General features: G+C 41.3%; 2 protein-coding genes across 4 annotated transcripts; one reads left to right on the top strand and one right to left on the bottom strand.

Annotated features, from left to right (window-relative positions):
* The first annotated feature begins 412 nt into the window (after nucleotides 1-412).
* Nucleotides 413-13,643, top strand: rab11fip4a (RAB11 family interacting protein 4 (class II) a). Of its 3 annotated transcripts, XM_074697040.1 has the most exons (15): nucleotides 415-723; nucleotides 2,628-2,715; nucleotides 2,868-2,959; nucleotides 5,370-5,512; nucleotides 6,685-6,846; nucleotides 6,943-7,077; nucleotides 7,259-7,294; nucleotides 7,431-7,539; nucleotides 7,862-7,965; nucleotides 8,967-9,107; nucleotides 10,863-10,944; nucleotides 11,046-11,183; nucleotides 11,257-11,403; nucleotides 11,521-11,664; nucleotides 11,764-13,643. In XM_074697040.1, exons 1-15 carry the CDS (start codon nucleotides 571-573, stop codon nucleotides 11,878-11,880), a joined length of 1,791 nt encoding a protein of 596 aa, XP_074553141.1. In that variant the 5' UTR covers nucleotides 415-570; the 3' UTR covers nucleotides 11,881-13,643. The 3 variants fall into 3 exon arrangements, with proteins under 3 accessions (XP_074553140.1, XP_074553141.1, XP_074553142.1); XM_074697039.1 differs by having other exon boundaries at nucleotides 413-723; nucleotides 11,257-11,664; XM_074697041.1 differs by lacking the exons at nucleotides 415-723; nucleotides 2,628-2,715; nucleotides 2,868-2,959 and adding an exon at nucleotides 4,079-4,302 and having other exon boundaries at nucleotides 11,257-11,664.
* Nucleotides 13,644-15,683: 2,040 nt separating this feature from the next.
* LOC141809340 (protein NLRC3-like) lies at nucleotides 15,684-19,449 on the bottom strand. Its single transcript, XM_074696327.1, has 6 exons — nucleotides 19,401-19,449; nucleotides 17,108-18,911; nucleotides 16,852-17,025; nucleotides 16,500-16,673; nucleotides 16,362-16,408; nucleotides 15,684-16,243 (listed from the first exon to the last, which is right to left on the bottom strand). The coding sequence occupies exons 1-6, from the start codon at nucleotides 19,435-19,437 to the stop codon at nucleotides 15,684-15,686; spliced, it is 2,796 nt and encodes a 931-aa protein (XP_074552428.1). The 5' UTR covers nucleotides 19,438-19,449.
* Between the last annotated feature and the right edge of the window lie 2,344 nt (nucleotides 19,450-21,793).

A 21,793-nucleotide genomic window follows, 5' to 3' on the forward strand; every position in this document is an offset into this window, starting at 1 on the left:
TGTATTGAATTTTTTTTTGTTTTACATAATTTGAATTGTAACATTATTTAATATTTTATGTTGTTTCATTTTAGTTGATATTTTATGTTGACTACTTATTACTTGAATTTATTGTTTTTGTACCTTTTTAAATTCGATTTAATATTTTTCATTTTTTTTTATTTAATTAGTTTAATGTGTTTGACTTTTTATTGTGTATTATGATCTATATACATATTTTTATTACCTCTATTCTTAATGTTCGCAGAATGATGGAGAAAATAAATCGTCTCAGCCTTCCCCTCATCTCCCCTCCTCCCTTCCCTTTGTTAGAGATGCAGGAACACATCTGGATTATTAATTAGCAGCTGGCGCGTGACGCACTGCCTCGTGAGAGCGTCGTAAATCATCGTCCTTTTCCGTCACTTTTCGCTGCTCATGAGGAGCCGACGCCGCTGATGTCACAGCAGCTTTCTGTCCGGAGGAGCCGAGGAGGACGGTGCTGGTGAGGATGAAGACCGCGGCCGTCAAACCGCTTTTCTAACACTCGGCTCGACCAGGAAACGTAGATCTTCACGAGGCCAGGTGAGGATGGAGGGCCGCGTCTTACCAGATCAGGAGCAGCTCGTGGTGTTTCTGAAGAGGCTGAAGGAGGTTTTCGATGTGTGTGACGAGGATGCTGACGGATTCATCCGGGTGGAGCACCTGGTGGACCTCGGTCTTCAGTTCGGTCAAGGAGACGAGGTGAGAGGAGGACAGACGGTGAAGAAAATCAGCTCATTAGAGCTTTTTATCTCTATTTAATGAACCACTACTGGTTAACACACCACGAAACAGCTAATTAGAAATAAGTGTGGTCTGCTGGACCTTAATGTGTCCTGTTATGTCACAGGTGTGCTACAGAGGTGATTGCAGTCTGCCTGTCATATGTGCCTCCATTATGTGCTAACATGTTTCATTTTTTTCACAGTCCAGCTTCCAAAATGTAATTTTGAGAAAATTTGGTTATAATCTTTAAACCCGGTCATTTGGATTAGCAATATTCTGTATCACTGTATGTATTTAATTAGCTCAAATTCAATTAATAATAATGATAATTAGTAGTACAAGCAGCATTTTACAGAACAGGTAAGAATAACTGTGACTCATTGTGATACATGATATGTAGCACACCGTACAGATAATATCAAAATGCAGGGTTCTAAGATGGTTGTGATGCTGCAAAAAAAAAAAAAAATCATAATTGGATAGGTAATGACGTTAGATTGTAGAATACAAATTTCTCATTAAAAGGCAAAAAGTTTCTCATTTATTCACTAAAACTGTTTCATGTGTAAGACTCCCTTTGCATTCAGCAATGTGCTGCTTCCATGCAGACGTGTAGCTTTTTCATGTATCTGTTCACCTTGCCATCTACTGTTTACTGTGGTGCAGCTCAGTGTTACTGTTTGTGTTTGTGCAGTATGAATTAATTTCTCATTTGTGCCAAAACAAGAGAAGAGTCAAAGACAAGCACATAACACAAAGGATTCCTATGAACCTCATTTTCTCTCCACGTTGATTCTCAGTGTTATGAGTGCAGTGTGGCTGAATACGTGCATGCTTTATTTATGTAAAGTAGCGATGCAGAGAGGTGAGAGCAGATGGCTGCTGATTGATTTCAAAGTGACTCAAAGTGTTGCTCCTGATTGGTCTTTTTCCAGGACTAACAGAACTGAAAAAGGGCCTCACTGCTTGTTTGAGTCATGATTCAGTACCATCAGAGTTGATAGCTCACTTTAAGTCTACAGTCCAGGTTGCTCTCTGTTAGGCTGAACCAGGGCCTAGCTAAATGATTCTGTAGTTTTCCAGCCGATATTTTCTCATTTCATATTTCAGAAATTGCCCCCTGTGGATGAATGGGGCTCAGGATTTAAGGATGCAGGTTGAATCCTGGAGTATGTCGGATAAATGATTACACACAGTGAGAGTAGATTTTCCTCTAAGCTGTCATGGCGGCTGAGCACCCTGAACACATCACTAAAAATAACTCAAAGGAAGCTTCTTCTTTAGCTTCTTCCTCTCTCTCCTCACGCGGCTCCTCTCATCTCTGTGGTCCCTGTCACCATGGAGATGGGAGCTTCAGCCGGAGTCTATGGTCTGATTGGCTGGTTATTAAGAAATGTGACGATCCGCCCGGCTGCTGTAAACAGCCAATCAGACGGTCTTGCTGCAGCAGATATGTTTACATCTGTGTGATTTAGGAAATGGGGCAGCTGTGCTCATTATATCTAATTTCTACAGGGGTATACACACGAGAGAACTAAAACATTACATTTATTTAAATAACAAATGTCACCCTGTGCTGTCTGTTGAGTTTTATTCTGGACAGAGGAATTGATGAAGAAGCAGAAATAAGCCTCCCTGAGGGGGAGGCTGAGTGACAATGTCAGAGGATGTTTGTGTACTGAAGACACGACACAGACACATCCTACTTTACACCAACACAGAATACTAAATTAATTTTTGGGGGGTTTTGGTAGTTCTGGTTTAAGATTGCTTAAACCTGCTTGTTTTTCTGTTGAAGTTCTGAGGACTTATGAGGCCCCTCCTGTGTTTATTTCACAGACAGAGAGCTCTTCTTTACGTCTGAATTTTGTCTCTTTCAGGTGAAGAAGCTGACCAGGTACCTGGATCCTAACGCTCACGGGAGGATCAACTTCAAAGACTTCTGCCACGGGGTGTTTGCCATCAAAGGTGAGAAATGTAACGTGCTTGCTGTGAATAATGTATAAAGGAGAATTTGTATCAAGGGCAGAAACAACACATAACAGACGGCTACGTTCTGTGTTCTTTTTGCAGCCATTTTTTCCTCCTTATCTTTTCTCTGTCATCCTTTCTTCCTGCAGGTTGTGAGGAGATCCTAAAGATGGCTGTGGGTCCTCAGGGTGTTCAACCGTCAAACCAGCCGTCTGTAACTGACAACGGTTACATCTATCAGGTACGTCAGAAGAGAAGTGTTGAAACAGCATATCCACTGTACCAGCATGCAGCCCATTGTGGTAAAAATGAAGACATAAATAACCGTAAAAACCAGAATAGAGGTCACAGTGGTATTTGAGTTACAGTTTGTTTGTAGATTATTGCACCTTGTTCTGGGTTAATTATTTCTTTATGCAATTTGTGTATTGGTTACACCCATGCATAGGATGTAGTTATGCGGGAAAAAACGTGTAAAATAGTCATGAATTTATTTCCTTTACTTTAAAAATCCTTCAGCCATGGTAGAGCCAAGCCCAAAATACAATAAAGGAGGAATAGGAAAGTTTTCCTTGTTTTAGATGTTAAAAAAATGAGAATGATTTGCTGCAGGTTAAGTTGAATGCTCATTCCTAGAGCCTGGTTGAACTATGAAAGCCAGGAGGTTATGTTTTTGGGAGAGTTTGTCTGTGAACAACATAACTCAAAAAGTATCAAACAGATCTTGATGAAATTTTCAGGAAATGTTCTAAACGGGATATGAAAAAAGTGATTGAATTTTGGAGGTGATCTGGATCACCGCCTGGATCCAGGACTTTTTTGAAGGATTCTTTATCATTGTGAGATAGGGCTGTTTTCACCATATGTGTATATAACTCCACCATAAATTGTCTGATTGCTTTGCAAAACAATACAAGACAAGGTCACCATCATTTCTGACGGATGTAAAAGTACGATCCAGATCCTGGCAATATTCTGGATACTAAGATCCAGAATAAGAAACATGTACTGGGTCATCATAATTTTCAACACTGTCAGAAAACAAATTATTGTACAAACCTGTAACTAACACCAAATTGTAGCAGACAGTCTGCTGAAAGGGAGTATAACATTAAAGTAGGACTAAAGTGTTGGTGACAATCACAATATGCTTGGTGGAGGTCTGCGCTCTCTGAGTGCTTTAGATTTTAATTTTTTGACAATCTTCTTCTCTTTTATTGTATCCTGATTGTTTCTTCTAGTATGCAATATTAATCCTAACTACAGAGCAGCCCAGCTCAGAGGTTTCTTATTGGTAGAGAGGAAGATAAGGAAAGAGATAAGGAGGGAGAGATGGAGGTGTGGTTTTGTCTTGGCAGCATCAGTGTGATCTAAAACCGGAAAGAACGTAGTGTGTGTATGAGAGTGTGTGCTGAGACTTCAGACAGCAGAGACATGGAGGATTCCCGTCCTCCATCCTCCTCTACAAAGGATATCGTATGTTTATCTGGATTTTACGCACACACACAAACGCGTACAAACACACAGCAGTGTGAGTGTTTGCTCTGGGCTGTGGAGGAGACACACGGCAGGTCGGCTTTATTGGTAAGGAGTGTGTTATGAGTTGTAACTTGACTCTCAATGTTGTTTATTTAGAAAGTGTGGGTGCACTCTGTTTATGAATTAATGTAAATATTGTTTACATCCTTCACAGCATTTTGTGTTTAAAGATCCCGATTGTAAAACAGAGAGAGGCTGAGCTACCTGTGCTCATACTGTTCCCGTCACAGGTGTTTTTGATCAGGCTGATTAAAGGTCCTCCTCTGAGGCCTGTGCTCTCAGAGGAGGACCTTTAATCAGCCTGATTACAAACACCTGTGAGGGCTGCAGGGCATCTTTAAATGGCTTTGATTTGTGCAATATTGTAAAGTGGGCTGAAGCTCAGGATCATTTTAGATGCTTCACATTTTCAGGATTATAAAACATTTTTAATTTTAAAGCAACTGAAGTCAGCCACATTCAATATTTTTTTAGCAAGATTAATATTCTTTTTTTTCCCCTGTGTACTTCAAAAAATACTACAGTCTAAATTTATGTCAAAATTTTTTACTTTCCTTCTTCTGATCAAAATTTTTCAAGAATGTGTGCTCCTTACCTGACCTTTGATGTTTTTTGTGCACCATAAATTAAATATTTGAGATGTTTTGATGGTTTCACACAGATCTTTATACACACATCTCTTCTCTCAGACAAAAACATGTGTATAATTGATGACACAGAGCGACCCCTCAGAGGCCGTGTCTCCGCAGCAGTGTGGGGAATCGTGTGTGTGTGTGTGCTCCAAATCAAAGACTTTCCCATCTTAAACCAAAAAGATATCACCTGTTTTATTTTTGTCTAAATGTGTTTATCTGTTAGAGAGTTGCATGATTTTTTTTGCGTGTGTGTGTGTGCGCCTATGTGTGTTTTTGTTGCTTGAGGTTCTCTGTATTCCTGAAAAGCTCAGTTTGGTGAAGCCAGACAGTCACATCCATTATTGATAACAGACCTTTGGAATTCATCGCTACGTCCCTCTGAAGTTCAGACTGGAATTTAAGATCAAGACTTAACTATGTGGTATGTTTAAAGCTACATTTCTGTATTTTTTGTGCTGTTTTCTTTCTTGTGTGTAGAATGGTGAAGCAAAGCTGACGCCCCCGATCATCATGTGTACCCGCTCCTATCTCGGGAGCAGCACTGAAGGCGAAGTGGACATGGACAGCAGCACGGAGAACGCCAACAGCTCCAACTCTCTGGAGCCGACACAACAACACAGGTGGGTCTGAACATCTCTGAGAGGGTCAGGAGTTCTTTGATGAATAATTAATTTGAAACCTGACAGAGGAGAGTATTTCGATGATTAAAGGTCCCATATTGTGCAAAAATCACTTTATTAAGTCTTTTAGTGAAATTTGTGGGTCTTTGGTTTTCCTCACAGCCCACAAAATGTGATATTTAATGTCAAAACCTGTACTTAGAAGTGCTTGTGAATGTAAAATCCTGACCTAAAATGAGCTGTTTGGAATTTGGGGATTTGCCTACGTCAGCGATTCCCTTTTTTGACCAATCAGGAGCAAGTCTGACCTGATTGGTCCACCGGAGCAGATACCTCCGAACCCCCTTACCGCCCTCTCCTCTCCGAGCTGCTGGAAAGAAATCTCTCCAGCAGCAGGGAGGAGAATACCAAAGTTGAAGAGCCATCACTGCTCTGTTTTTGGCTGTAAACAGCCACATAGTTCCATGCACAAGCTTCCCATCTCAGAAGAAGACAAGACTGAGTGGCTAGAGTTCATTAATCAAGGAAATGTGCCAGCTACACTCGGTAAAACTGTGCATGTGTGTGCTAGTCACTTCACGGTCGACTGCTTTTCCAACTTTGGACAGTACAACAGAGAGCTAGAGAATAGATTGGTCCTGAATCCAGAAGCATTACCAACCATCCGCCAACAAACCTCTGACCCTGGAAATGTGAGTATTTTAAATGCTGTGTGCTGTGGAGCAGATGTAAGAGCTTTTCCTCAGTGTCCCCCTGTCTCTGTGTTAGCTTCAGGATGCTAACTTTAGCTGCGGTTAGCCTGTTGTTTTGGCCTGTAATGTTATGGTAAACAAGCTTTACTGTTTTCCAAACATTGTGCACTCGGAGCTATGGAGCCGCTCCAGTGACGCGGAAGAGCGGGGCGGTATCAGCAGTGGCTCATTTACATATGAAGGCCACGCCCACTAAATCAGAGCGTTCTGAACAGAGGGGCTATGAGAGCCTGGAAACAATGCTGCTGTGCTTGATTTATTGGCTTTTTGGACCAAAACATGTTACTACCATTTCATGAAGACATCAATGATCCATATTAAACTGTAGAAAAGGAGCAGAATATGGGACCTTTAATATATAAACAGATAATAGTGTCTGGTATTTTACGTGTTATATCCACGTTCTGCTCTGACTCCCAGCCGCCTGAGTGGCTCAGCGTCTGCGTCCGTCATCTCCGGTGAGGAGCAGTTCGAGGACTACGGTGAAGGAGAGGACGTGGATTTTACTCCCAGCAGTCCGTCTCCTGAAGAAGACTCCAGAACAAACGGCTTCTCTGACCTGGGATCCTCCCTGCCCTCTAGGTTGATGCTCAAACACAGAATCTTAGTTCCTCACATTGAAGCATTCATCCTTATATCATGTTTGTATTTCTGACTGGTGTATGTATGTTTCTATAGTGCTGGTCAGACTCCTCAGAAGATGCGTCAGCTGTATAACAGTGAGCTGTTAGATATCTACTGCTCTCAGTGCTGCAAGAAGGTGAATCTACTCAACGACCTTGAGGCTCGACTACGAAACCTGAAGGCCAACAGGTAGAACAAAACAAACTTTGTTTTCTTGGTTTGAATCTGATTTTGATTTAAAGTTTCTTAGTTTTTGCTTTAATTTAGTCTCTTTCTGAAGCAGGACTATGTGCTCTGTTATTAAAAATACTGGATGAAATCTGTGCTTCTGTTTGTGTTTGCTGACTCTGATATTTCTTTCATTTTGCAGCCCAAACAGAAAGATTTCCAGCACCGCCTTTGGACGGTACGTGACCCAAACCTTTAAGCTAATGAAATATGAATGTTCTGACTGTGTTCCCAAAGAAAAGATGAGCAGTTTCAGCATTTATTATGTGAAACGATAAATAATCTCCTCTTCCTATATGAACCTGTCTCTGCAGGCAGCTGTTTCAGGCCAACCACAGCGTGTTCGGCTCCAGCCAGGGCAGCAGCACCGAGGATCTGTTCACCGACAGCATCGACTCCTGTGACCTCGACATCACAGAAAAAGTACAACAAAATAATTGAATAAATTACTACATTCTTTTTTTATTCTGCAAACAACAAAACTGCCTCCTCGGCATCAAAGAAAAATGCAGAGGTTCAGCGTAGCGTGCGAGTGTCTCTTTAAGCCAGCAGAACAAAAGCAAACTGACAGCTGACAGCTCTTAATCTGCTTCACAGGAAGTTGTAGTGACACGACTTTTTGCGAGGAGGAGCTGGCAGCTATTTTTACCAATTCATCTGTTAAAAAGATGTAGAGCGTATTGGAGAGGAAGAGGAGCTGATTTCCTCCTGAAGATGAGTTTAAAGGTGTGTTTGTGTCTCTCAGGTGAGTTACCTGGAGAAGAAAGTGACGGAGCTGGAAGGTGACAGTTTGGCGAACAGTGACCTCAAGTCTAAACTCAAACATGAGAACACACACCTGGTTCACAGGTGAGAAAACACACACACTCACACACAACAGAAACCAAATTAACAAATGATGGAAATGTTTGTGCACCCAATGTTCAGAGCCACCATCTTTAGTTTCACGGTCGCTTCACAGGTTTCAAACCAAAGTTGTTGATGAGACCTCTTTAAAACATCGAGTCGACCCACATTCTCTTTAGAGTTGAGGGGTGTGCCCTGGGTGCAGGGATGTCTGGTTCCTGTACCGAGCGTGGTTCTTTCCTCGTCTCAAGCTCAGTTTGTAACTAGTGATCACTCAGATCCAGCAGCTGCCTCCTTCCTCTAAAGGAGTGTGGTGAGGGTGTGTGGTACAAGATGTCCACACATTCCAGGTCTATAACCTAAACCTAAATAAAAATTTTAAAAAAATGACATCTTGACGTGGTGTCACATGACCATAGTTCACCTCAGGGGACAGTCTCTTCTGCTGGGCTTAGCTGGGCAAAGAGATGCAAGACACCCCTTTGTCCACAGGAGGGTGCCAAAATCATAACTAATTGTTCCACTCTAGTTTAAAGTAAGAGCTTCACTTTAACTTAACAGCGTTCAAACTGTAAATCATCTACGGGAATGTTACACATGGGTTGACAAATTAACTTAATTATTCATTCTGCTGATATAAATGATGCTCACAACAACAGGACGTGTTAAGTCTAACAAACCACAGTCATCTTTGTCTTGATTTTAACACTTTTTATAATTTTATATTCCCATCACAAATAAAATGGAAATTAACCCCCTGAATCCTACTGATGACAGCTTTCACATAATCCATGAAAAACAAACAACTTGAACATTTCAGTCACTTTCATTCTGTAAACATTCTCAATCACAACAAAATCATGACCTCAGCTCTTTAACAGCCATCAAACTGTGGAAATATTCTCAGACAAGCTGCTGATGTTTGACACCAGTCAAAGACACACACACACTTCTCCCAATGAAAACAAATCATAATTACCTTGTTGCGTGTCTTTGTCTCTCAGGGTGCACGAGCTGGAGGAGCAGGTGAAAGATGCAGAAATGAGGGCGAATCAAACTCTGGAAGAAGAGATGAAGAGACACCGTGAGGTTTACAGTAAGATGGAGAGAGACAGAAACTCTGAAGTAGACCTGCTCTGCAACAGGTAAACTCCTGTAGATGGCTCCTTAGGCAAAATATGATCATTCTGACTATTTATTAGATTGCACAAAACTTGATAAATCCTTTGCTGTTTATGTTTTATCCTATTTGAAGTTTCAAGTTTGGTACATAATGTTACATACCCAAAATTTCTGGGGAACCACACCTAAAATACAGACTACACCTATTTCAAGATGATTCAAAGCTATTTTTATACTAAAGAAGAAATCTCAACAAAGAAAATTGCAATGCCCTTCAAATTTTGCTTCCATTTCCACTGTTAGATGATTACTGCACGTTTCAATATTCACCCTGGTATAGAAAAAATTGCCCCAAAATGTGTGTAAATAGTGTAAAAAAAATCCTCACAACTCTTAAGTTATTGATCTGAGTCTCACCAAAGTGTCAGGTTGGACAGCTCTGTTAATGTCAAAGACACTCTGAATGTTTCAGCCTGTTTTCTTTCATAGTTTTAAATACATTACAAATCTTAGCGCATGAAACGGTAATACAGAATTTGAGTAAATGGACACTTTAGAAAGTTCCTGGCTCATAGGAGGGATCCTCTCTGTCTTCCAGTCCTTCCTGTCTGTCTGTACAGTCAGTAAAGCCCTTCCTGAAGCTCTTTGGCTGTTTTCGCCTTTTCTTTTGGGCTTCTACACATTTTTCTCCTTCTTATGTTTTTTCTCTAAATTTCTTTTGTTCCAGGGCACCTGATCAAATTTTCTTTTCAAAGGCATTTTCTTTGATAACTCTGACCACAGTGTTTTACCAACCGAACGCTACCACGTTCCACTTTTGTTGAGAGAAACTATCATGTAACCTTTATCCAGCGTCACGCTTTAGGCTAAAACCAGACACGAGGCCTCTAGAGGTCCTGTGATCACATGATCTCTATTTAGAAGAAAATCTGGCAAAAAATATCAATTCTTTTGCCTAGAACGACATGCAAACACTGGTTTTCATAATGCAGAAAAACGCGTTAAGAATCCTAAATAAAAGTCAAAATTTTGCAGTAAAATCGATCAATGTGCAGAAAAAAATTACTTTCTTAGAGAGTAGAATAAGAAAACATGTTGATACTGCTTGCTTTTCTTTTCACCTTTTTTCTCTTTTGGGCCACCTTAATATGTTACGTGATTGCACATTTTAATTGGAATTTTATTCTTTGGAAAAGCATTAAGCTTTTCCTGTTATCCTATTTAAGCTGATTTTATTTTGCACCTGATTTAACACTTTTTCATTTTACCATATTATTTATCCAACTTTTATTTTATGTTGTTATATTATTTTATTTATTTATGTATTGACACATTTTCTTATCTTACCCTCCAGTAGTATTTTTTTTAATCATTTGAAAATTATTATTACTTTAGCTCCTGTGTTTCCCCATTAAATTCAAGAAAGCGTTTCCTCAGTGCTCTAATTCTGTTTTCTGTCAGAATTTCCTTTTATGTCTTGTTTGTCTTTTATGTCTGTTTGAGTGAGTGAGTGTGTATATTGAATGTGGTTTGGGGGGGTTGCGGGGGTCAATTTTCTGCTTTTTATTGCACTTCTTGTTATTTTTTTTTTTTTTCTCCATGTGAAGCACTTTGTATTGCAAAGTCCTGTATGAAAAGTGCTATACAAATACAATTTGACTGATTGACTGGTTTTCAACTTTATCCAAACTCTGAAACTTGCCCAATCTAACTTGTGATCCAAAACAAACACACCTTTTACAAAAAAACGAATTGTGTTGTTTTTTGTGCACACTCAGGGTTCAGCTGTTAGAAGAAGAAAATGGAGAGATGAAAGTCAACGTGTGCAGACTCAAGTCCCAGACTGAGAAACTGGACCAGGTGAGCTCGATTCTCCAAGACTATGAGGCTGTTACACATTCAGTCTTAATTCATCGTAGTTTTAGCGTTTATTTTATTCCCTCCCTTGTTTCTCTGCTCAGGAGAAGCAGAAGATGACAGACAAGCTGGAGGACACGAGTCTGAGGCTGAAGGATGAGATGGATCTCTACAGGAAGATCATGGACAAACTGTGGCAGAACCGCCACGACTTTCAGAAAGAGAAAGAGGCCATGCAGGAGGTGAGGCATGCTGGGTAACAGGAAAACACATGAAGCTTTGAGCAGTCTGTTTAATGAATTCTTTGACCTGCAGCTGGTTGAGGACCTCAAACGGGAGCTGGAGTATCTGCAGTGCTTCAAACTGGAGATGGAGCATCCAGGGAAGGGGAAGAGTCTGTCTGAGCTCAACGCACGGACCAGAGAGATCGAGATGGAGCATGAAGTCAAGAGACTGAAACAGGTCAACACACACACAGAACACACTCATCGTCATCAGTCTTTTTGTTGTTTTGCTTCCAGAGGTTTAAAAATCAAAGTAGCCCTTTTAAACAGACCTGTTCACGCTTCTCTTCCTCAGGAGAACTACAAGCTTCGTGACCAGAACGACGACCTGAACGCTCAGATTCTTACTCTGAGTTTGTACGAGGCCAAAAACCTGTTCTCCTGTCAGACCAAGGCGCAGTGCCTCGCCGCTGAGATCGACAACGCCTCCAGAGACGAGGTCGGTGTGACGCTCAGCGAGGGGTTTGGTTTCATCATGCTGTTTGAAATGAGTGATCCTGGAGTATAAACGTTTTCTCTCCTCCTCTTTCTCCTTTAGCTGGTGGACGCTCTGAAGGAGCAGGAGGAGATCAACCTCCGTCTGAGGCAGTACATGGACAAAATCATTCTGGCCATTCTCGACCACAACCCGTCCATCCTCGAGATCAAGAGCTAAACACACACACACACACACACACACACACACATTCGTATTAATCTGTAGTCGTGGGTTCTTCATCCCCTCACTCTTAGCTCAGTTATAATCATAAAGATTTCACTCCTGGTTGTTCTGGTGAAACCACTGTGAAGTGTAACAGTTTAACACTACATGTCCCAGAATTCAGTGGGCAGAAGTTTACAATGCAGCCGAACAAACGCATCATTAAAAAAAATAGCAGTCTGTTGTCTTTCTGAATAAGTGGTCATTAGCTCCTGCTACAAGTCAGAAAATCAACCTGTGTTTGAATTATTATCATCGCACATTCCTGATAAATTTCAGGTGTAACCTCACAGCTGGAAGTAGCAAGTGTAAGTCCTGAAGAACACAACATGAGATCATTTACTGAATCTAAAGATAGATGACATGATAAAAAAGTGAAACAAAATCATCAGAGCAGTTGATTTAAAACGTATTAATTTGATTGGCTCTAAGCAGTAATGTGTTTTGATGTTTTGTTAGAGCTCAAATCTAAAAGTTTTCTTTTACCACCAGACTTCTTGTTGACTTAAACACACAACAAACTTCCCCATCAAAGTGTCAAAGACATGAGGAAGACTTAATGACCCGTTATGCTGCCGGTCAGAATGTTTTGTTTTCGCTTTTTGGGAGCTGTCGTGTCATCCATCTTTTTCTGTAGCGTGAGTTTCAGACAGAGTGACGAAAAAGGTCAAAATAGAATTTACAGGGTGGAAAAAAACGTGGGTTTAATTTGATGAAAACCTTTAACTTTAAACTTAAATGTCTTGAATGTTCTCACTGCTTATGACTTACACTGTGCTCACACACAAAAACACACAGCTGGTGGTCTTTGGCGCCGCTGAACGCTTATGTACGCAGCATATTTAAAAAAAAACTGTGCCATGTTTGAATCATCCACCACAGTCTGAGTTTTTTTCCCTTTATTTTGAAAGAATAAAAAGATAAGAGGAGTAGATGTGACTCCAAAACACTCTGCTTTCAATTTTAAAACCCTTTAATTTGACTCAATTTGGCAATCCATGTGTTATCCTTTGAGGAAAAATCCAGCACTGTCAAACAAACCTTTAACCTCTAAGGATGATTCCACGGTGAAGGAATGTAAACGTGCCAAAAAGATGTGCCAAACCTTAACATAAGAAAACCTTTATTCTCGTAAATCAGTCTCACTCTGTTATTTAACCAAGACATTTTGCACTCGATCGTACACCCTCAGTGTGACATATCAAAGCTAGCTAAACCCAACGCACTTCTGCACAGATGTGTCACAGTGAGGAGAGCACTAGAAGTTTTGCTTCATTGCACAAAATGTTCACGTGGTGATTTTTTCGCTTGTTTGTCACACTTTATATTTGCATACCAGGTATGAAAACTATGATTTTCTCATTGTTAAGAATGTACGTGATCTTTTTTTATATTTGACATTTTCACTCTGACACAGTGTTTGTGATTTCATACATTGTAAATGTTGTACAGAATCTAGTTACTACTTATGTGCGAATCATTCCACTTATTTAAAACAGTTTGAGTTTTGACACAGGATAGAAAACCTTTGTTGTAATCTGTCATTTTTAGCACTCTATGAGGTGTGTTAGCCAAATATTACCCTGAAGAATATTATTAATCATGATGGAAATAATGTCTCATGTTTCACTTTATTTATTCACCTGTGTGTTGCACATTAAATGATAAGTGACCAAACTAAATGTGTAAATAAAGTCCACTCGCTTTGGCATGAAAAAGTTGTCTCTGTTGTTTTTAATCTCTGCAGTTGAAAAATGCTCTGTTGCCAACATTTTTGCTACTTTTTGGACAAAACAAAAGTGAAATTGTGATATCCTGCAAGCTTGAACCGCAGTCACTTTTAACACAGTTTCAAATTTGACTGAAATGCAGAGGTGTAAAGTAACTAAGTAAAAATACTTTGTTACCTTACTTAAGTAAAAATATCGGGGTATCTATACTTTACTTGAGTAATTATTTTTTAGCTGACTTTTTACTTCTGCTCCTTACATTTTCAGGCAAATATCTGTACTTTCTACTCCACACATTTTAGAAATAGCGTCGCTACTCCTGTTTCATTCCAGCTTGTCATCATTCAAAAAGACACACTCCAAAAGAAAATGAAAAACTATCCTGAAATCGCTGAAATCACACAATCCGGAAAGAGTGAATTTGATGGATGAGATGTATAAACGTAAAACCATTCCAACGCCCTATTGGTTTGTATGCGATCCATCACACCTGCACATGACACATCACACAACACTTTAGCAACATAACAGACATATGTAGCATAGTATGAAGATGTCCGTGGCAGAGACTCCATATGAACTATAGGCTCCTGTGGCACAGCCTAAGATTTTGACCTTAATGCCCCCTCACCCCACCCCACAAGTTACTTTTACTTTTATACTTAAGGAAGTTTTGAAACCGGTATTTTTACACTTTTACTTTTTATAATTGGTCAATTTTATTGATCTTTTTTCCTTTTTTTTCACAAAAAAGACAAACAACACAAAAGACGAACAAGTGAAACAATACAAAACAAAACAAAACATGTTGGCAGGACGTGTGCATCTTACAGTTGTTCTTGCATACTTATGACAGTATTGTACACTTCATGTATTTACATTACCTCCTCCAGTCTCAAAATCCCAAAAGCTGTCCAACTGTTCCCCTGTCGCATCATTTCTTAAGTCCAATCGTGCAAGTATCTTTTCACATGCTACAATTAGCATCATCTGCTCCCTCCATATTTTCAGTGTAGGAGTTTGAGGCCATGTCCACACGTAGCCGGGTATTTTCAAAGACGAATATCCCCACCCATAATGGGCAGTGTTTTCCAGACGTAAAACCTGTGTCAACCAACCAGAATGAGCCCCTGTCATTCAGCTGTGACGTTTAAGAACTGAAAAATGCATTAACTGGCGTCTACACGAAACCATGACACCGGAGTTTTCCAAAATCTTCACTTTGGCCGGAGTTTTTAGAAAACATCATCACATTAAACATCAAACATCACATTACATGTGAACTCAGCTGTTAGCAGCCTGTAGCATGTCAATGCTAACTGGTGTAAGGCCGGACGTCTTCCCACAAGGTGAGGAGAAGGAGGTGAGGACGACGTGCTGGTTCTCAGGTGTGAGCTAAGAAGTGACGACATCAACCTGTCCTTCCACCCATCGTTATTGGGAACGTAAGATCTATCTCCAATAAGATGGACAAGCTAGCCATGCTAACCCAGCAACAGAGGGAATACAAGAGGACAGAGTAGCATTGTGCTATTTACAGACATGGCTAACAGAGCTAAACCAGACACCAACGCCACATTGGAAGAACTTCTCCTGCTGTGAGCAATCAGGATCCAGGAGACAGAGACTGAACAGACTGCTGAAGAAGCTCAGTCCTGGACCCTGTGGAGGTGGAGACTGGCTGAACTGGAGAATGATGGACAAGCTGTCATCATCTATTTTCTTATGGACCTTTTTGCACTTTCTATACACGTTCTTACTTTTTTTTTCTTGATTGCTGCTGTGACTTCAATTTCGTTGTACTTATTAAAATGACAATAAAGTTCTATTCTATCCTATTCTATATGGATGCTCTTACAATTTTACTTAAGTAAAAAGCTCGAGTTAACACTTCAACTTCAACAAAAGTCTTTTCAAACCCTAGTATCTGTACTTCTACTTGAGTAATGAATGAGAATACTTTGACACCTCTGCTGAAATGTAAACTGTCTTTGAGGGATTCCTCAGGATGTCTCTGTTGAACCGTCCTCAATGAAGGACTAACTCAATGTGGTGCATCTGACACAGAGTGACTGACGATTCCATCTGTAACTCCAGCCCAAAGGCAGGAAACAGCGGCTCGGTGAAGGTGGAGTGGAAGGTGTGAAGGTGGTCTAGGCCCTCAGAGGAGACTCTGTAGAAAGACAGAACCCCAGCAGGCGCGTCCAGATACACCGCCACTCTGCCAGCGTCCGGGGAGGGGTAAACTGGTATGACCGTTCTCCGGTTTCCGTGGCAGGCGGTGTAATTCCCACACCGGAGCAAACTCCAGGACTGGTCGTTCTGTCCAATCCAGCTGTCATCGCCCTGTCCTTTCCGTCTGATTCCTTTGTAAGCCACGCCGATGTTGACCCATCCGGTCCACTCCACCTCCCAGTAACAGCGCCCGGTCAGACCCTCCCGACAAAGGAACTGCTTCCAGGGGTTAAATCTCTGCGGGAGGTCGGCGTACGGCAGCTTGTGTGAGACCTCTGTCACCTGTCTGCCATCCTCAGACAGAGAGAGCTTCCAGTTCAGCGTGTTTGGATCCACTGTGAGCTCACAGGCGTCTGGTGAAGACATTCAGTGCACAACAAATCATTAAAAACAGACAATTGCTAATACATCAATTGCCTATAACACTGGAGATGTGCTGAGTCATTATTGATCAATATAGACTGTTCTTACACTTCTTCAGACCTGACGCCAACCTCCGGATTCCACCATGTGTCACACTAAAGATGAAAACACAGTTAAGTTAGCAGGAGCTGTAAACGTTGATATGATTAAACATAAACCAAAACCTAAGTCTCAATCTTTAAATACCTGAGATTGGTCAGTTCAATACGTGGATCCTCCAGAGCCACGTACAGCAGCTTCAGGCCGATTTGACCAGGATGGTTGTAGTTCAGGTCCAGCTCTTTCAGATGGGAGGGGTTGGAGCTCAGAGCTGAAGCCAGGGCAGCGCAGCCTTCCTCTGTGACCAGGCAGCCGGACAGTCTACCAAACAGAGAGAGGAAGAAGAAAGCAACACATTCAGTTTACAGTAGAAGGTGAGACAGGTTTGGGTCTACATTGACTGCTCATTCTTTCCTTTGGGTACAAGTACCTTGGGTTAATTTAAAAAAATGTTAGGTGTGAGATCAACATAGGGTTGGCATACGTAAAGGAAACTAACCTCAAAGTTTCCAGTCTACAGTGTGGACCCCCAAGTCCAGACGACAGCATCTTAACCCCTGAATCCTGTAAATCATTGTCACTCAGGTCCAGCTCCCTGAGATTTGAGTTCTTGGAGTTAAGAATGGACGCCAGGGCCTCACAGCTCCTCTCTGACAGGTTACAGCCGTTCAACCTGGAAAAAAAGGAAAGCAGACAATCTAAATCCTATGTTTATGCCTTCATATCGACTCTATTTGCATTTCATGGGCTCTTACAGAGCTACTTTGGAGACTTGGACCACCGGCAGCAGCCTCTGCAGACCCTCCTCTGAAGCAGAGTACTTCCTGAGCTCAAACACATCGAGGTCTTTCTCTGATGACATTAAGATGAAAACCAGAGCAGACCACTGAGCCGGGGACAGTCTGTCTGTGGAAAGACTTCCTGACTTCAGGGACTGCTGGATCTCCTCGAGGAGAGAGCAGTCGCTCAGCTCGCTGAGGCAGTGGAACAGGTTGATGCATCTTTCAGGAGACGGGTTCTCTCTGATCCTCTCCTTGATGTGCTGCACCGTCCTGTGCTGGGTGTATGAGGCACTCCTCATCTGTTTCAGCAGACCTTGTAGGAGCGTGTGATTGGTCTCCAGTGATAAACCCAGGAGGAAACGCAGGAACAAGTCCAGGTGTCCGTTTGGACTCTGTAGAGCTTCATCCACAGCTGTCTGGAAGATGGTTTTTCCCTGAAAACTGAACATCTGAAGCCACCTCCAGGGTCCGGATTGTGGCTCTGAGAGCAGGTCGACACCGGTGTTGAAAAATGTCACAAAGACGTAGAGAGCGGCCAGAAACTCTTGAATGCTCAGATGCACAAAACAGAACATCTTGTCCTGATAGAGTCCACACTCCTCTCTGAAGATCTGTGTGAACACTCCTGAGTACACCGAGGCCGCTCTGATGTCGATGCCACATTCGATCAGGTCGGACTCATAGAAGATCAGGTTTCCTTTCTGCAGCTGCTCGAACGCCAGCTTCCCCAGAGACATGATGATGCTGCAGGTGTGATTGTTCCAGAGGGAATCTGTCTCAGCTCCTCCCAGGTACTTGACATTCCCCACCATGGACTGAACCACCAGGAAGCGGATGTACATCTCAGTCAGGGTCTTGGGTAACTCTCTTTTGTCGTCCACTCTCAGCATCTGGTCCAGAACCGTGGCAGTGATCCAGCAGAAGACCGGGATGTGGCACATGATGTGGAGGCTTCTGGAAGTCTTGATGTGGGAGATGACTGTGCTGGCCTGATCCTCATCTCTGAACCTCTTCCTGAAGTAATCCTCCTTCTGAGGGTCAGTGAACCCTCTGACCTCGGTCACCATGTCAACACACTCAGAAGGGATCTGATTGGCTGCTGCAGGCCGTGTGGTGATCCAGAGGTGAGCAGAGGGAAGCAGGTTCCCCCTGATGAGGTTTGTTAGCAGCACATCCACTGAGGTGGACTCTGTGACATCAGTCAGGATCTGGTTGTTGTGGAAGTCCAGAGGAAGTCGACACTCATCCAGACCATCAAAGATAAACACGACACTGCTTTTGTCAAATCGACAAATTTCTGCGTCTTTCATCCCAGAGAAGAAGAGATTGAGAAGTTCCACCAAGCTGTACATTTTTCCGCTCAGCAGGTTCAGCTCTCTGAACGTGAAGGGAAACGTGAACTGGATGTGTGTGTTGGCAGTATCTTCAGCCCAGTCCAGAGTGAACTTCTGTGTTAAGACAGTTTTCCCAATGCCAGCCACTCCTTTTGTCAGCACAGTTCTGACTGGCTGATGCTCTCTTCCAGGTAAAGGCTGAAAAATGTCTTCACATTTGATCATGGTTTCTGGTCGTAGTTGTTTCATGGACACCGTTTCAATTTGTCTGATCTCGTGTTCATCGTTGACGTCACCGCTCCCTCCTTCTATGATGTAGAGATCTGTGTAGATGTCGTTTAGAAGTGTGGGGTTTCCTGCTTTAGCAATCCCCTCATAGAAACTTTGGAACTTGTCTTTCAGGTGTGATTTGAGTGTTTGTTGATAAATAGGAACGATGGTTTCTGTAATGACAGGGAGAAATAAAAAATAAGTCCATTTGACTCTTACTGCAATCAAACGCTATTCATGACAAAACATGGGTTTTAATGGAGGCTCCTTTACTCTTGGATACAGCCTCCAGTGGACACCCAAGGAACAGCAGGTTTTTTTTTGTTTTTTTTTCGCACTTTTCTGCAGTGGCTTATTTTTTTAACAGACACTAACCAGACATCTTTTTCTTGTGATAAAACTTCATTTTCTTTCTTTCTTTCTTTCTTTCTTTCTTTCTTTCTTTCTTTCTTTCTTTCTTTCTTTCTTTCTTTCTTTCGTAAAACTCAATTAAATGAAAACAAAATGAAGCATGCAGCCAAAACTTCCTCAGGTCAACTTAAATAATCAATGGACAGTCCCCTGGGCGCTGTTAGCACAAAAATGCTATTAGTGGAAACAGGCCCTAACCTGCTCACATTGTTTTCCACCATTTCATCCTAACATCACTTTAAAGGTCTTACTGCTCTGCAGACAGTCAGCCAGCTCCTCCAGCTTCATTTCTCTCAGACAGTTCAGTGTGATCTTCAGAAGAGCCTCTCTGCTGCTTCGTCTTCGCTCCTCTTCCTCACTGTTTAAAGAGTCGTCCTCCGTCCTCTGAGCCCCGGCGGGGTCAGGGTGATCAGAGCTGAGGGCTCGCTGAAACCCTTTTAGCTCAGTCTGCACAAGCGTGACGACAGTCTCTTCAACCCGCTGTAGAGCAAAAACAGAGAAACTCAAACTCAAAGCTGCTTTGATTTATTTCAGGAAATGTAGAAAATTATTCATATTTTGTTCATCATTGTAGTTAAACCCACAAACCATGAATGTAGAGTCCAGATCAGTCTGATGTTTGTGCTCTGATTTCTCCTGCTTGGGACTGAAATTATGATGTAAAAAGACACAAAAGATGCAGTTAACACATTATCACACACAATACAAATTACACAAACAAATTCTAGTGTCATAAAATGATATATTGTAAAGTAAACTCATAAAGACACTAACCTGACATCAGATGCATTATCCTTATCCTTGAAATCAATCAAGCCGCCTATTGAGTTGTTACTTATTGACACACAGGTGGGTGTGTCTTCTCTCTCCCCCTGAGTGCTGCCAAACACAAGAGCAATACTTTATTACCCTTCATAAATTTATCTCTACATCAGCTTAGATAAGAAAAGCACAGGGACAGACTCTGCTTATCTCTCAGGTCAGTACCACTTAATTCATTGAAACAATAAATGTGTGGCTCAAACAGACCTCTGCATTGTTTTGAAAAGACCAAAACTTACTTTTTCTCTGGAGAGGTGTGCCCAGCTTTAAAATCAATCAGGCCACCTAACGAATTATCGTTAATGGACACACAGCTGGATGTTTCCAGTCTCTGCGGTTTCATCCTGAGTGACAGGCAGATACACACTTTTGAACCCTGGAGCTAAACATGAATTTAGCTACAAATACAGTTATGGTGGTAAAACTCACCTCCCTTCTGAAGAAAGTTGTTGATCTGTAAAGTTGTCATCACTGCCCTTTGTTTGGTGGCTCTGCACAGGCCCAGTGCCAGGTTTAGTTGAATCTTCTTTGGCCTGCTGCATCCTGACAAACACAAGCAAAATTATATGAATTATAAAGAAAACAAACAATTGGAGCTAGATAAACTCAGCTTTACACGAAGAGTCCAACTTTAAAGTTCACTTTGCTTCTTTTTGAGTCAGAAACCATCTCGAAATTAAAACTGACTGCAAGATTAGAGGTAAAGTATCTGTGATAATTAATGAAACAATAAAGCTTCAGTAACAAAGTCCATAATCATGAAGCCGTATCAGAGACCAGAGACCAGAGTCCAGAAATCAAACATCGGGTTCTTGAAGTGTCCACAAAGAGTTAAAATTTAACTTAGCTCTCTACAGAGATTTTCGAAGGCCTCAGATGACAGTTAAGACAAAACAAACATGTTTATGAGTTGTGGCTTTAATTAGAATGCAAATTATTACCAGTTTTTAAGGTCATACTTATGGTTCAAAAAACTGCCCACAGCTTCAAAAATTGATGCCCTGCTGAAGAATTTGAATCCACAGTTCCAGGATTAATCAAAGTTATCAGGATTTCAGGCTCTTGGTTCACATCCTTCTGTGGCTGTGCCAAAAGTGTGATCTGAGTTTACAGCTGACAAGACCAGGCATATAGTTTTAGTAACCTTGGCCATTGTTTTGAAAGTTGTCCAAAAAGAGTTCCTAATCCTGATCACATCTTAACATCTTATTATTTATTAATACTTTATGTGCTTTGACTGCAACTGATGTAAGGTGACCTTGAGTGCTACGAGAGGCGCCCTGAAATAAAATGTATTATTATTATTATCATTATCTTTGCAAATCTACAAGCATGCATCTGTAAACTAAGAGTCACTTTTACACATAGCATTCTTTTTTGACACCAGAAAGACTGGACTATAATAAACAAGAAAGTGACTTCATTATTAAATCAAATATTAAATACCTTTTCATGTTGAAACTTCCCTCCTCTTGCTGACAGTACTACTAAGAATATTGAAAATGTGCGCAGTTTGACTCACTTGAATTATTCCCATGAGTGTTCAGGATCCCAGCAGGTCCACATGTCTATGCCAGGCTTCAAATGAAAGTGTTTGACAAGGCTAACCTGCAGAATAAATTTGATCCAATGTCCAATCATTATCAAATGGAGCCATTTTTATTGTCATAAAAAAAAAACAAAAAAAAAACAGCCCAATGACCATAAAACACTTTATGGGTCCAACAAATACACCCAAGCACTCATAAAACAGGTATATTGTAAAAGAATATCTAACATAACAAAGTTTAAAGTAATCTAACAGGAGCCTCAACCCCTCTTC

The sequence above is a fragment of the Halichoeres trimaculatus genome, unplaced genomic scaffold (assembly GCF_033239565.1).
Source record: "Halichoeres trimaculatus isolate MK-OKI-2021-1 unplaced genomic scaffold, fHalTri1.1 fHalTri1_scaffold_20, whole genome shotgun sequence".
NCBI classification, from domain to species: Eukaryota; Metazoa; Chordata; class Actinopteri; order Labriformes; family Labridae; genus Halichoeres; species Halichoeres trimaculatus.

Coding starts and splice junctions, on each gene's coding strand:
- rab11fip4a (XM_074697039.1), top strand. CDS start 571: ATGGAGGGCCGCGTCTTACCAGATCAGGAGCAGCTCGTGGTGTTTCTG. Junction 9,108..10,862: donor GTAGACCTGCTCTGCAACAG/GTAAACTCCTGT, acceptor GTGCACACTCAG/GGTTCAGCTGTTAGAAGAAG. Junction 11,665..11,763: donor ACAACGCCTCCAGAGACGAG/GTCGGTGTGACG, acceptor TTTCTCCTTTAG/CTGGTGGACGCTCTGAAGGA.
- LOC141809340 (XM_074696327.1), bottom strand. CDS start 19,437: ATGAAGCTGGAGGAGCTGGCTGACTGTCTGCAGAGCA. Junction 16,409..16,499: donor ATTGAACTGACCAATCTCAG/GTATTTAAAGAT, acceptor TTTCATCTTTAG/TGTGACACATGGTGGAATCC. Junction 16,244..16,361: donor GGCGTCAGGTCTGAAGAAGT/GTAAGAACAGTC, acceptor TGTCTTCACCAG/ACGCCTGTGAGCTCACAGTG.